This window comes from Hipposideros armiger, unplaced genomic scaffold, assembly GCF_001890085.2.
Source record: "Hipposideros armiger isolate ML-2016 unplaced genomic scaffold, ASM189008v1 scaffold_1686, whole genome shotgun sequence".
In the NCBI taxonomy this organism is placed as follows: domain Eukaryota; kingdom Metazoa; phylum Chordata; class Mammalia; order Chiroptera; family Hipposideridae; genus Hipposideros; species Hipposideros armiger.
Window position 1 is genome coordinate 41349 of NW_017733036.1, and position 15071 is coordinate 56419.

At 40.3% G+C, this 15071-nt stretch overlaps 1 protein-coding gene and 1 long non-coding RNA gene across 2 annotated transcripts in view; both read right to left on the reverse strand.

Moving 5' to 3' along the window:
* Positions 1–10869, reverse strand: part of LOC109378000 (uncharacterized) — a 50620-nt gene extending 39751 nt beyond the window's left edge. The window contains exons 1-3 of the long non-coding RNA XR_002122948.1: positions 10600–10869; positions 9904–9961; positions 4126–4224 (exon numbers count right to left, since the gene is read on the reverse strand). This is a non-coding gene — a long non-coding RNA (uncharacterized LOC109378000). The remainder of the gene's footprint in view (positions 1–4125; positions 4225–9903; positions 9962–10599) is intronic.
* Positions 10870–13238: 2369 nt separating this feature from the next.
* ZNF280A (zinc finger protein 280A) lies at positions 13239–14854 on the reverse strand. The gene has a single exon (XM_019634467.1). It carries the CDS (start codon positions 14852–14854, stop codon positions 13244–13246), a length of 1611 nt encoding a protein of 536 aa, XP_019490012.1. The 3' UTR covers positions 13239–13243.
* Between the last annotated feature and the right edge of the window lie 217 nt (positions 14855–15071).

Here is a 15071-nt window from a genome sequence, read left to right on the forward strand (position 1 = left end):
TGAAGCAACGTCCTCCACAACTAGACTGAAGAACAAAACGACAGTAATTTGTCTGTTCCCCTTCCCCCAATTCCCCAGCACTGTTCCCATCCCCCCAATTCCCCAATAAAAATCTAAAAAAAAAAGCACTTGGATTGGAAAGGAAGAAGTAAAACTACATTGGAGATGACATGATTTTTTTATATAGAAAATCCTAATGAATCCACAAAATAAGTATTAGAACTATAGTTCATCAAGGTTGTAGAGAACAAGATCAATATAAAATATCAACTATATTTCTATACACTAGACTCTGAAAATGAAATTACATAAACCGTTCCATGTACAACAGCATGAAAAAGAATAAAAACTTAGGAATAAATTTAACAAAATAAATGCAAAGCTTTTATACAGAAAACATTGTATAATGAATACTCTGTAGAAGGAATTAAAATAGACCTAAATAAATGTAAAGATATCCCATGTTCATGGATCAGAAGATTTAATATTGTTAAAATGGCAAGACTCCCAAAATTGATCTATCAAAATCCCTGACTTTTTCACAGAAATTAAAACTCATATAGAAATGCAAGGGACTCAGAATAAAACAATCTTGAAAAAGAACAAAACTGGTAGATTCACACTGTCTGATTTCAAAACTTACCACAAAGCTATAGTAATCAAGAGTGTGGTATTGGCATTAAGAATAGACACAAGGATCAACGGAATAGAATTCAGGGTCCAGAAATAAACCCATACATTAATGATCAATTGATTTTCTGCAAGATTACCAAAATAATTCAGTGGGGAACAGATAAGTCTTTTCAATAAATGGTGCTGGAACAACATGCAAACGAGTGAAGAGGACCCCTGCCACATGCCATATACAAAAAGTAACTCCAAAAGGATCACAGAACTATATGTAAGAGCTAAGATTACTTAACTCTTTAAAAAAAAATAGGAGTAAATGGTTTCTTAAACAAGACACCAAAAGAATAAATGACAAAATAAAAAATAAACAGGACACCATCAAATTAAAAATGTTTGTCCTTCAAGAACACCATCATGGAAGTAAAAAGACAACCCACAGAATGGGAGAATATATTTGTAAATCATTTATGTGATAAGGGACTTGTATCCAGAATATATAAAGACCTCTTATAACATAATAAAGACAACTCAATTTAAAAATGAGCAAAAGACTTGAATAGACATTTCTCCAAAGATGACATACAAATGGTTAAGTATATGAAAAGATGCTCAACATACTAATTGTCAGAGAAATATGAATCAAAACTATGATTATGTATTACCTCACATCCATTAGTATAGCTACTATCAAAAAAAAAAAAACAGAAAAAAAAAATAACAACTGTTGGCAAGGATATGGAAAAACTGGATACTTGATGCACTGTGGTTGGATTATAAAATGGTGCAACTGCTATGAAAAATAGTATAGAAGTTCCCCAAAAAAATTAAAAACAGAACTACCATATGATCCAGCAATCCCACTTCTGGATATATATCCAAAAGAAATGAAAGCAAAATCTCAAAGAGTTATTGGCACACCCATGTTCACAGCAGCACTATTCAAAATAACCAAGCAGTAGAAGCAATCCAAATGTCCCATCAACTGATGAATTTTTTTAAATGTGACGTATACACACAATGAAATATTATTCAGCCATAAAAAGGAAATCCTGTCACATATTATATGAACCTTGAGGGCAGTGGTAAATAAAATAAGCCAGCCACAAAGAAGACAAATATTATATGATTCCACTTATATGAAGTATTTAAAGTAGTCAAAGCAACAGAAAAGAAACAAAAAGTAGAATGGTAGATACCAGAATCTAGGGAGAGAGGAAAAAGGGGGAATTTGTTGTTTAATTGTTATAGTTTCAATTTTGCAACACGAAAAAGTTCTAGAGATCTGTTTCAAAAAACACTGAATACGTTGGGTTGTCGGAAGTCATGACGTATTTTTTCTATGTTTTTCGTTGCAAAAATGCGTCAAGACTTTTCTGACAACCCAATACTTAACACTTAAAAATGGTTAAGATGGTAAATTTGTTTCACTCATTTAAAAAATGGGCAAAGGATGTGAATAGACATTTCCCCAAAGAAGATATGTACATGGTCAATATGCACAAGAAATACTGCTCAACACTAGTCAGTAAGGAAATGTAAATCAAAATCACAATCAGACACTAACTTCACACCCACTATTGGCTATAACCAAAAAGAGGAACAATAACAAGTGTTGCAGAGGATGTGGAGAAATTGGAATCCTCATATATGGCTGGTGAAACTGCCATAAAATGGTACAGTCACCTTGGAAAACAGATGACAGTACCTCAATAATGATATAATTATGTATTATATATATAATTATATATATATATATATATACATGAGTTACCATATGATCCAGCAATTTCTCTCCTAGGTATATAGCAAAAAGAACTGAAGACATAAATCCACACAAAAAGTTGCACAACAATGTTCACAGAAGCATTAGTGCAATCCCAATGTCCATTAATTGATGAATAGATAAACTGTGGTATGGCCACACAATGGAATATTATTATTCAGCCATAAAAATGAATAAAGCACCACAGAACATGTATGACATGGATAAACCTTGTAAACACACTAAGTGAATAAAGTTAGACACAAAAGGTCACATAGTTTATGATTCCACTTTTATAAAATGTCTAGATTAGGTAAATCCATACGAACAGAAATAAACTAGTAGTTGCCATGAGATGGAAGAAAAAAAGGAATGGGGAGCCAAAGTAGGTTAAATAATGACCAAAATAACAGGTCCTAATTCCTGAAACATGTATATGTTACCTGATTTGGGAAAAGGGTATTTGCAGATGTGATTGAGTTAAGGATTTTGAGATGGGGAGATTATCCTGGATTACACAAATGGCCCCTAAATGCCATCACAAGTGTATTTCTAAAAGAGGTAGAGGGACATTTCATACATACACTAAGAGACAGCAATGAAAAGACTCAAGTGACATGGCCACATGCCAAAGAATGCTAGCCATGACCACAAGCAAGAGGAGGCAAGGTATGTATTCTCTGGGCAAAATGTAGCCAACACTTTGATTTAGGTCTAGTGATACTGATTTCAAATTTCTGGCCTCCAGACCTGAGGAGAAATAAACTTTCATTGTTTTAAGCCACCAATCTTGTGTTAATGTTATAGTAGTGACAGGAATGTTATAGTTAATGTTATAGTAGTTACTAATACAGGGAGTGACTGCTAATGGATACAGGGATTTAGGGTTGATGAAATGCTCTAGAATTAGATAATAGTGAAGGCTGTACAATTTTGTAAATATACGAAAACTCATTCAATTTTATACTCTAATGAATGAATTTTATGGTATGTGAATCATATCTCAAAGAAAAAAATGCTTAGCAATAGGCTGGTGGGACCCCCCATATCCCAACAACTGATACTAAATTTTCAAAGCTCCTGAGCAGACTTCATAATTTATAAATTTGTGGTGGGAGGCATACCTTCCCGGGGATAGAAGGGTTATCCATAAAAATGTAGACATTTCTGATACTAAGGACATGGAACACCAAATTAATTATACAGTCATTTGCCGCATAACAACATTTTGGTCAACACAGGTCACATATACAATGGTGGTCCCATGAGATTATAATGGAGCTAATAACTTCCTATTGCCTAGTAATATTAATACATAATTGTTGTAATGTCATAACGCAATGTATTTCACAAATGCTTACCATTGTGTTATAATTGCCTATAGTAACATGCTGTACAGGTTTGTAGCCTACAAGCTGTAGGGAAACAGAATCTGTTATTCCAAAATATGTCTACTTGGCATGAAGATTATCTTAGGCTGGTTCATTTTAAGAAACAGCAGACATGGGAGAAGCACTGAAAGTCAAGTAGAAGTTACCCTTTGTAAAAGACACTTACATTTGTAAGGGAAATCTCCACTTATAAGGGTGTCTCTCTCCCTGGCTATATCAGGAAGAGGGGGATGACCTTGTATCTAGAAATTCATCGATGCAGAAGACAAGGATTTAAACCTGCTTAACAGCCTTACCGTTGTTTACTGTGCTTTTCCTGGTAACCTCCCATAACTGACTTACCCCACTCTCAAGGTCTTCTTTTATCTTCAGCTGAAGATGGTATTTAAGGTGGTGTCTTCAGTAACTTCAGGCAAGTTAGTCAGTTTTCCTGGGTCTCTCCTATGTATACAGGGGGTATACATGTTATTAAACTTTTGCTTTTCTCCTGTTAATCTGTCTTTTATTACAGGATGTCTCAGCCAAGAACCCAGAAGAGTAGAGGTAAAATTATTTTTCCTCCCCTACAGAGCAATAGGCTATATCATACAGCCTCGATGTATAGTAGGCTATACCATCTAGGTTTGTATAAATGCCTTCTATGATGTTCGCACGACTAAAATTGACTAAGGACACATTGCTCAGAACACACCACCATCGTTAAGTGGCACATGACTGTAAGTAGACTTGCTAAATATTCTGGTTTGACCAGGACAATCTCAGTTTAACCTGCTGTCCTTGTGTATTTATTGATAGTGCCCTTTTCACTCTTAAAAATACCCCAGTTTGGGTGATAAATTAGTCAACAGAATTATAAAGAATCTGGAGTGGCGAGAGCATATTCTACACAGTACAGATGGGCTCTGTGATAAATCTGCATGACTAGTATCTTCCTGCTATTGGGAAGCTCCCAGGGGAAAAATCCTGGTAAGACTTCTTCAGATCATCCATATTTTGTTTTCAAATGTATACGCATATAATGCTAATGCTTAAGCTAACCTCTCGAAATTGTATTATTCAGTGTTATTCAAATGACTGGCTGATTAATTTACACATTTAAGGGACAAAATGAGGAATGGACCCAGGTATATAAGTAGTTTACAAGTATAAGGAGCTTACAAAGGATAGGGTTAAAATAGCTTGTGCTCACATTTATAAAGTGTGAAGAAGCCAAAAGATGAAAGTCACTACTACCATTTTTATTTAGCATATCAAATTGACCCTAAGTTAATATTCCCTTATAAGAACTCCTGGGTCTAAAAAGAAAAAAATGAAGGGAGAAGGAATTTTGTTTTGTTTTGTTTTTAAGACATTAGAGAGAAGCTTATCTATGGAAAGATCATCATTAGAGGTTCTGTGTGTGGTCATACATACAAGTTTGAAAATGTTTTGATGTCCACTATTTTGGGTGAACTACAACTATAAAGCATCGAATCAGTAGAATTAGAACATATCCCTGTCCATAAAAAGACGGAGAAACAGAGACATGACACAGGAATCAAATGATAAAGAGTTTGCATAGTTTTGATAATCTCCTAACCACAGAGAAAGGGGGACAGGGGAGCATTAGGATAGTGTGTGAGAGCAATCTGAGTGGAAGACCACTCACTCAAAAGTTTGGTGAGCCTACCACGTGCCAGGTTCTGGCCTAGGTACTGGGAATACATCAGTGATCCAAACAAAGACCCTTTCTTCAGGGAGCTGACATTCTAATAGCGGTAACTGGAAAATAATTATTTTAATATATATAATAAAATGTTATTATACATAATATTATAATACCTTAATGTATTTTGTTATATATAATATATATAATATATACATATACAGACATATTATATTGTGTATATAATTTCAAATGGTTATAAATGCTAGAGAGAAAATAAAGCCGGAAATGGGTGAGGTAGTATGGAGACAGGATTTTGTATGGAGTGGTTACGGATATCTGGGAAAGACTGCTCCATCAGAGGAAACAACAAATACAAAGGCTTTGAGACTAGAGCATGCTTAACAAATATAAAAATGGTCAACAGTCTAACATAGGCAAGCCAATCAAGAGACAAGTTGGAGATGACATCAAAAAATGAGCTCCTTGTAGTAAAGTAGAACTAAGATCAGGTAAGTTCATGTAGGCCATTCAAAGTTCTTTGGTTTTTACTCTAAGTGTGATGAGAGGTCACTGGGAAGAGTTTAAGTGAGCAGTGATATGATCTGACTTTCATTTTTCATTCAACAAAATTGCTCTGACTGCTGTGTGGAAGAATAGACTTTAGAGGGTAATACTGGAAGCAGAAGATAAGTTAAAGAGGCTACTGAAATAATAAAGACAAAAGATGACGTTAGTATCAGACAGGGTGGGAAGATAGAGGTACTAGGAATGGGGTCAGATTATAGAGCAATATCTTGAAGGTCCACAAGATTTGTCAATGGATTGGATGTGGGATATGAAGGAGAGGAGGCTGACATAACAAAGAGTGATGCTGAGCAGACAAAGATAGAGCTCAGGGAAAGGTCTGGGCAAGGTATACAAATTTTGGGGTCTTCAGCATGTAGTGCTTTTTAAAACACAAAACCAGATGAGATCACCTAGGGAAAGAGATCTGAGGTATAAGCCCTGAGGCATTCCATTGGTTAGAGATCATGGGGATGAGAAGGAACCAGAAAAGAATATGAAGAGTGAATAGTTACTCACAGCCATGGGGGTCATGAGGTGGGTAGAATCAAGCAGCATCCTGTAATCCAAATGAGGTGGAAACAAATGACTCTGACAAATGCTGCCAATAGATTGGCTAATAAAAACTAAAAATTGAGCATTGAATTAAGCATTATGGAATTAACTAGTAAGCTTGACAAGAATGGGTTTAGGGCCGGCCGAATGGCGCGATGGTTAAGAACTGGCTTGGGACGCCAGAGGACCCCGGTTCGGATCCCACATATGAGGGCCAGTGACACTGCCCTCCACAGCTAAGATGCTGAACAACAGCTCAACCTGGAACTGGGCTGCCGTGAGTCGCCGGCGACGGTGTAGGCTGCAGCCCCTGTGGCAGTGGGTTGCCATGGGCTACCATATGTAGTCAGCAGCCAGCGTGAGCGGCCAGCAGCCACAGTGAGCGGCCGTCCAGAAGCCGGCGACTGATCTGCCTCACCCGGGAAGAGCACAATGATGGTGCCAACTTGGGCCAGTGAAGCAACGTCCTCCACAACCAGACTGAAGAACAAAATGACAGCAACTTGTCTGTTCCCCTTCCCCCAATTCCCCAGCACTATTCCCATCCCCCCAATTCCCCAATAAAAATCTTTAAAAAAAAAAAAAAAGAATGGGTTTAAAGGAGAATGGCAGAATAGGGGTCAGCAAACATGAACTACTCGGAGAAATTTCCCTGTAATTACAAGCCAATATGAAATAAAATAGGCAGAAAGGAGATGTGCCATCAAAAGATGAATTTTAAATGATAGGTGACATTACAATCAGTCTGTTTGCCAATAGGAATGATCCAGAGAAACAGACAAGTTAATCCAGGACAAAGAGGAGGCTTACTGAAATAATATCCTTGAATAAATAAGAACTGCTTTGATCTAGTGCAGGGGTCGGCAAACTGCGGCCCACCAGCCACATGCGGCTCTTTGGGTACGTTCCATCTCAAAAGTTTGCCGACCCCTGGAAAATCCAATACTGTCCCTCACAACAATTTAAAAATTATTCAAGAGCCATAAATATATATTTACATAAACACCATTATATGAATAATATCCTTTAAAAAATTTATAAATGAAACTATGATAGTTTTGTTTTATTTTCATTTTAAATTTTACTTCAGAGGCTCACAAGCCTCAGTTTGCTGACCCCTGGTGGTTCTTCCATCTCAAAAGTTTGCTGACTCCTGATCTAGTACACAAGTAGAGGTTTTGGCCTTAGCCTGGAGCCAAACAATTCACTCATAGTAATAGGACAATGCCTGAGATCATATAAAGAAAGGTTGGAACAGTGGATAAATGGGTGTTAGCCAGCTTCCAAGATGGCCCCAAAATGAATCTTTTTTTTTTTTTAAGATTTTTATTGGGGATTGGGGGGATGGGAACAGTGCTGGGGAATTGGGGGGAGGGGAACAGACAAGTTGCTATCCTTTTATTCTTCAGTCTAGTTGTGGAGGACGTCGCTTCTCTGGCCCAAGTTGGCACCCTCATTGTGCTCTTCCTGGGCGAGGCAGATCACTCGCTGGCTTCTGGACGGCAGCTCACTGCGGCTGCTGGCCGCTCACGCTGGCTGCTGGCTACACACGGTAGCCCATGGCAACCCACTGCCACAGGGGCTGCAGAATACACCGTCGCCAGTGACTCACAGCAGCCCAGCTCCAGGTTGAGCTGTTGTTCAGCATCTTAGCTGTGGAGGGCAGTGTCACTGGCTCTCATATGTGGAATCCGAACCGGGGCCCTCTGGCATCCCAAGCCAGCTCTTAACCAACGCGCCACTCGGCCGGCCCCCCAAATGAATCTTACCTTCTGGTATTCACACTCCGGTGTAGCCCTCTCCCACACTATCGCAGGGTTGAGCTAAGTAAATGCAGCACACTTAACTTTTGAAAAAGAGTCTGCACTTCATCTTGGGTGCAAGCTCTCTCCTGAATCACTAGCTTGGGGGAAGCCAGCTGCCATGACATGAGCAGCCTCATGGAGAGGCCCAGAGTGAGGAAGTGAGGCCCTTTGCTAACAGTGAGCTTAGACAAAGATCATCTAACAAAAGTTGAGTCTGCAGATACACCCAAAAGCTTAACTACAGCTACATGAGAGACCCAGCTAAACCATTCTCAGATTCCAGACCTTCAGAAACTGTGAAATAATAAACATTTAAGTTATTAAGTTCTGAGATAATGTATTACACAGCAATAGATAAGTAACCATACAATGGGTCTCACTGAGCTATATACACAAGTTGCTGGATATACAATTTTCCTATAAACTTGCCTATGGGCATGAAATGAATTCAGATGGCCTCCCCTCCCTATTCAGCCACATTCAATTACAGAAATAAAGCCCTTATGGCAAAAGATATAGATATTAACAAACGAATCCCACGTAATCATTTTAGCCAATACACATTTACCCTGAACGAACCATATTAATACTTCATTAGCTGAAATCTTATGGTATGTATAGCAGCCCATTTTAGCCTCAGAACATGGTAAAAAAAAATCAGCTTTACGTATCTTAAAAATCTATGGTGTTCTTACTTTTTTTTTTCCTTGCAAGGGATCAGGTAAAAGAATGTCACCACAACCTGCCCCTTTTCTACAGAAGTAATTTAGACGGTTCCAAAATTATCTAATCAATGATTGGCCTGAATATATCATTCTGAGGCAGATCACACACATTGAAGAAATGGTGTCTAGGGCTGGCCGAGTGGCTCAGTTGGTTAACAGTTGGCTTCAGAGCGCAAACTCTGAGCAACGGGGCCGCCGGTTTGATTCCCACATGGGCCAGTGACGCTGCGCCCGAGCTGTTGCTGAGCTGCCAACAGGTGGCAGGATGGCTCAGCTGGTGTAATAACAAGATTGCCTGTTCAATGGTGGCTATGCCCACCTGTAACTAAGACTGAGCTTGGCACCTTGAGCTGAGCTGCCACCCGGATGGCTCAGTGGAGAGAGCGTGTGCTTTTAGCAACAAGGCTGCTGGTTTGACTCCCACATGGGATGGTGGCTATGCCCACCCGCAACTAAGACTGAACACAGCACCTTAAGTTTACAGGCCATGAGCTGCCGATGGGCAGCCAGATGGCGGCTGGCACCCTCCACAACGAAGACTGAAGAACAACAACTTGGCTGGTCCCCTTCCCCAATTCCCCAACACTGTTCCTCTCCCCCAATTCCCCAATAAAAACTTTAAAAACAAAAAAGGGTCACATACTGTATAATTCCATTTACATAACACTCTTGAAAAAAACAAAATTAAAGAGAGACAGAAAACAGATTAAAAAAAAAAAAAAGGTGTCTAAATAGTAGTGTGTTAGCACCGAAGAAAACAAGAGAAAAGCTGAAGGAAAAAAGATACAACTGTGGTCCTCATGACAGACTTCCCTCATCTTACCTCAGGTGTTCACTGAAACTTCTAAGAACTGGAGATATTCCAGGCAGAAGATCACATCCTTGAGGCAACCAGAGAATAGGATTAAGATTACTTACAGATTACAGAATATTTTCTATCCCATTTCCTACCTGATATTGCCATTGGGATGTTTTTCAAGCATCTCTCAACCGGAAAGAAGAACTGCATTCCTTTCCCCACACCTGTTTCTCCAATCTACCTATCTCAGTAAATTAAATATTCTATCTGCACTGCCCAAATCAAAAGCTTTGAAATCACCCTTGGTCCTGGCTCTCAGGAGTTTATTAGGGCGGGGGCGGGGGCTGCTTTAGAGTCCAGGCAGAGAGAGATACAGCAAACGACGAAAATAAACAAGGTGTTGCGGTAGGGGAGAGAGACCAATAAATGAACGCTTAAATGCTTTAAAGGTCTTAAACGGTCTGGGCCAACAGATTTTCAAGAATGGTGTCTGGCGTTACAAACTCGGTTTCAGATTTAGCTGGATTGGTCTCCACAAGAGACCCCCGCTGGGGCAGTGAAAAGCGAGGGCATCTAGAGGCAGGACAGGCGCCTTCTCCATACCTGGGGGGTGGGGTCGCCGCGCCAGGAGGGGGAGGGGAGGCTGCCTGAAAGCGGCGCCTGCTGAGATTAGGAGAGTAGTGTGTGTGAGGGGTCTCAGGACACACAGGAGCCGCTTACCTGCAGCGACACAGAGACCGGCTGCTAGGCCAGGTGCGGTGTCGTGACCCGCGAAACCGCAGCCGCAGAACCCTTTTCATCTCCCCTTGACTCCCCTCAGGGAACGCTTGGGCCGCGCCACGCCCCGACCTTACCGGTCCCTGTCCGCGGCGGTCCCGGCGCTGCCCGCCGCGCACCCGGCCTGAGGCGCAGCTTGAAACACACCCGGCGTGCCGCGCTCCCCGCGCGAAGCCTGAGGCGACGACGTCTCCTCAGGGTCCAGGCGCCGCCGACACCTCCGCACGCGCGCACGCTGCGTCCAGTGATTGGCTGCGAGGTGCGGGCGTGCTGGGCTCCCGGCGCTGCGATCTGATTGGCCGCGAGGACGGCTCAGGCGCCTGCGCGTGCTCTGGCACCCCGGGTGGCAACCGCCGAGGTAGGGGTCAGGCTGAGAGGGGAATGGGCTGAGCGATGACTGAGGCCTTGAAAGGGTCTTGAGTGGTCAAGGTTCCACGGAATGCCGGGATTCAGGGCCGCAGAGCCGGCTCCCAGTCCATCAGGGGATAAGCTTGCCCACCTGCCATCCAGCTCTCATAATCCTCAATGATGGTCCCTTTTCCATAAAAGCACTAAGCTGCCTGCCAGTATGTAAGGAACTACTTGACCATACAACTAACTTTTGCCGCCCATTCTCTTGAAGTTGCATCTGGGACTAATCCAATCTAGCCTGCCACCTGGTTTTGTACAGCTTGCAGCAAGCTAAGAGCTTTACATGTTTTAATGGCTGGAAAAAAACTGTTGGGTTGTCGGAAAAGTCATGACGTATTTTTCTGTTTTCGTTGCAAAAATGCTTCATGACTTTTCCAACAGCTCAATACAAAGAGATTACCTTTTGACATGAAAATTATATGGAATTCTAATTTTAATGTCTACAATTAAAGTTTTGAGACACAGTACATGCCCATTCCTATAGATATTGACTATGGCCCCTTTCCTATTGCAAAGTTGACGAATTGCCAGAGGTCACATTCACAATGCCTAAAATATTTACTATCTGGCCCCTTACAGAATTATTTTTAGTTGCTCAATTCTGCCAGAAGTCTTAGTGTTCTTTTGGGGGGGAAAAAAAAAGCTTTTGATTTTGTTAATCAATAATGCCATTTTCTATTTCATTAATTTAACTATTATTTCTATTATTTCTTCCTTATCGCTAGAGGTTCTGTTGCTCTTCTTTACAACTTTTTGAGATAAATGCCTAGCTCAAATGCTAATCTCTTCTAGAAACACCCTTACACACCCAAAACGTTTGACAAGCTATTTGGGCATCCCTTAGCCCAAACAAGTTGACACATAAAATGAACCATCACACAAACTGAGGCAGAGCTAAGATAATTAAAAACAACAATAAATGTGGCATTAGCACAAGAATAGAGAACTAAACAAATGGAGTGGATTGGAGTCCAGAATACATATACAGTTATCTACCCGATTTAGTTTCCACTGCAATACAGTAAGAGTGATTTTTAGTAAATACTGGTGGATTTGAATATGTGTATGAAAACCTTAACCTTGATACCATGATTTATCACACCATAAACAAAACAGTAAATTTGAGATGGATCATAGACCTAAATGTTAAAGGCTAAACAGTAAAGCTTCTAGAAGAAAACATAGGAGGAATATACTTATGTTTTTGGTAGATAATTTCTTAAATAAGACACCCCAAGAAGCACATATGAGCACCCATGAAACTACCATCCAGGTCAAGATTGAGGGCATTTTCAGTGCCCCATCAGTTCCCTTATACCCTTCCCAGTTGACAGCCTAGTTAAAAAAAAAAAAAAAAAAAGGAGGCAAGACTTGAGGGTAATATTCAAAAGGCTAATAGCCGTATGAAAAAATTATTCTCAAGATCATAACTCAAGGAAATGCAGATGAAAATAATGTGATACCACTAAAACCAAGAAAATGACACTAATGAAAAGGACTGAGTACCAAGTGTTGCATCTGTAGCAATGGAGTTCTCAGTATTGCTGGTGGAAATGTAAGTTGTTTCAGTCACTTTGAAAAAGAGTTTGGCAGTATCTGCACTAAGAAAGCCAAATCTTTACAATTCTAGAACTTCCTCTCTATCACATCCTAGAGAAATGACTACATATATCTGCCAAAAGACATGCACAACCTCATACAAACTTTATTCAAAATAGCAAAAGAGTCAACCTCAAAGCCCATCAACAGTAAAATGGATATATAAAACGGTACTGTATTCAAGGGAATTCTACCCAGCAAGAAAAAGAATGTGCTACTGTTACAGCAAGACTGCATTTCACTTATTTAAAGGAAAACAAAGACTATCTATTGTGCAATTCCATTTATTTAAAGTTGAAAAACAGGAACCACTCTAAGGTAGTAGAGGTCAGAAACATAGTTACTTTTGGGGACAGGGTTGACTGGGAAGGGGTATGAAGAAGACTTCTGAGCTACTTCTCCACAGTAGGGAGCTGAAGAATTGTCACTGTAAAACCTGACAGTTGTTGATATTGTTTGCTGGCATCTACAGCCATGATGTACAGAGGTCCTAACTTCAATTCTGTCTTTCAGATTTCCTGGAGGTGGGCAGAACAATTTTTAACAAGAACCGTAGCTTCAGTGATGTCTGGAATACTTAAGAGTTCATAGTCACCCTCCTTTTAGTTTTAAGAGGTGACAGTTGAGGATCAATGTTGTTCATAATAATGGATGCTACACCTCTGGATCCTGGTTGAACTGAAACTTGAATAACAACCTTTGTTTCAGGAGACCATCCTTCCAATTGCTCTGGCTTTTTAAATGTTTGATGATTCTTGGTTTGGTGCTCCATTTCCCCCTTAAAAGTCAAAAACTGTAGCCGGCACTTGGAACACTGGAAGACTCTTTTGTTCCAATGCCTCCAGCAATGATTCATATAGGATTTTGCAGTTTTGAAAATTTTGAGACAAAATGGACAAAGCAAATTCTTTGTGTTTTCATGGCATGTCCTGAAATGTGTTTCCACATCAGCAAAGGCAGACGATCTGTAATTGCAAACCTGGCACACATAGGGCATTTCCCCAGGCTTATGATTGTCCTTCATGTGCTGTAAGAGAACCTGCTCTGTTTCAAATGACAATTCACAAATTTTACAGACAGCAGAGGGCTCCTGGGACGTGTGTACACTTTCAATGTGACACTGCAGCAGAAATGGAGTGGGAAACTTCCGGTGGCAGTGTTGGCAGGTGGTGTGGATTTCCCAACTGTCACCCCTCTGTTTCTCCAGTTCCAAATGGTGCTTCACGTGGCTCATAAACTTGACATTTTTTAGAATTTTGAAGCAGCTGAGGCATTTAAAGACTGTGTGCGTCTTCTGTTCTGGCTGCCCATCTCCTTTATACTGTCCGTAGTAAAAGTCATGAAGTAACACAGCCAGATTTTCTTTTTTGGGATCAACAGATTTGTTTTGACTTGCTAGACACAGAAAGTCTGTTTTTTCCAGCCGTTCCAAACTATTTGCTCTGTCTGGATCCATAAGATTGAAATGTGCCTTGTCATTTGCATAAGACCAAGGAAATGATGTTCCATTCTGAACAGGGTTCAGTGAAGAAGGGACATCTTGTGAGGGGGTACTCGTGTTTACTATAGGAGAGACCCCTGAAGGGGCCACAGCTGAAGAATGTCCCCCTGGGATTCCATCACTAAGTTTAGGTCTTTTGGGATTTCCACTATTTGTATCCAAAGCAGAAAGTCGCTTTAAATCACGAGGACTTTTATCCTTGCCTCCTACAGAAAGCACAGTTCCAAGTAGACCCTTAGACCATGGAGAGAGCAAATCTGAAGAACTGTCAGGCACAACTTGTGATGAGCTTGTTTTATAATCAGCTTTAGATGAAGGCTCAAAAATAATAGGACTAGCTCTTGCTCCCCTTTCAGATTGAGAAGCTGGGAAGATGGCCACTGCTTTTGATGTAGGGGTCATGTAATTTGCAGGTTGTAATGTGCAAGCAGGATCTTGACTCAAGCAGCTTTTCTTTTTTTTTGAATATGAATCTGGGGCCACTCTATTCAAAATGTTTGAAATGACTGGTTTTGATTTGGAAATCACTCTGACAAAGAGAATATCATCATCTTCATTTACATGGTCTTCTACTCCAACAAAGATCAGCTCAGTATCAGCATCCTTGTCACTGTGTTTGGATTCTCCCATGTTCCTCGGTGGTTCTGGCCCTTGTTCTTCCTCACACGACCAGAAGAGATCTGCCATCTGAGCCAAAGAGGTCCCTTCAACTTCTAGTGCTTTCTTTTTATAAATTGCCACCTAAGTGCAACCATATCATTAGTCAGTATTTATCTCAAAAGATAAAAATCATTGCCTTATTTAATCCACCCCCCCCACCCCAAACACTGAGATAATTATTAACATCCTTATTTTACATGGAAGGAAACAGACTCAAAGCATTTGATAACCCCAGATTTACCTC

Bases quoted from the DNA above. Each gene is read 5' to 3' on its own strand.
- ZNF280A (XM_019634467.1), bottom strand. From the start codon at position 14,854: ATGGCAGATCTCTTCTGGTCGTGTGAGGAAGAACAAGGGCCAGAACCA.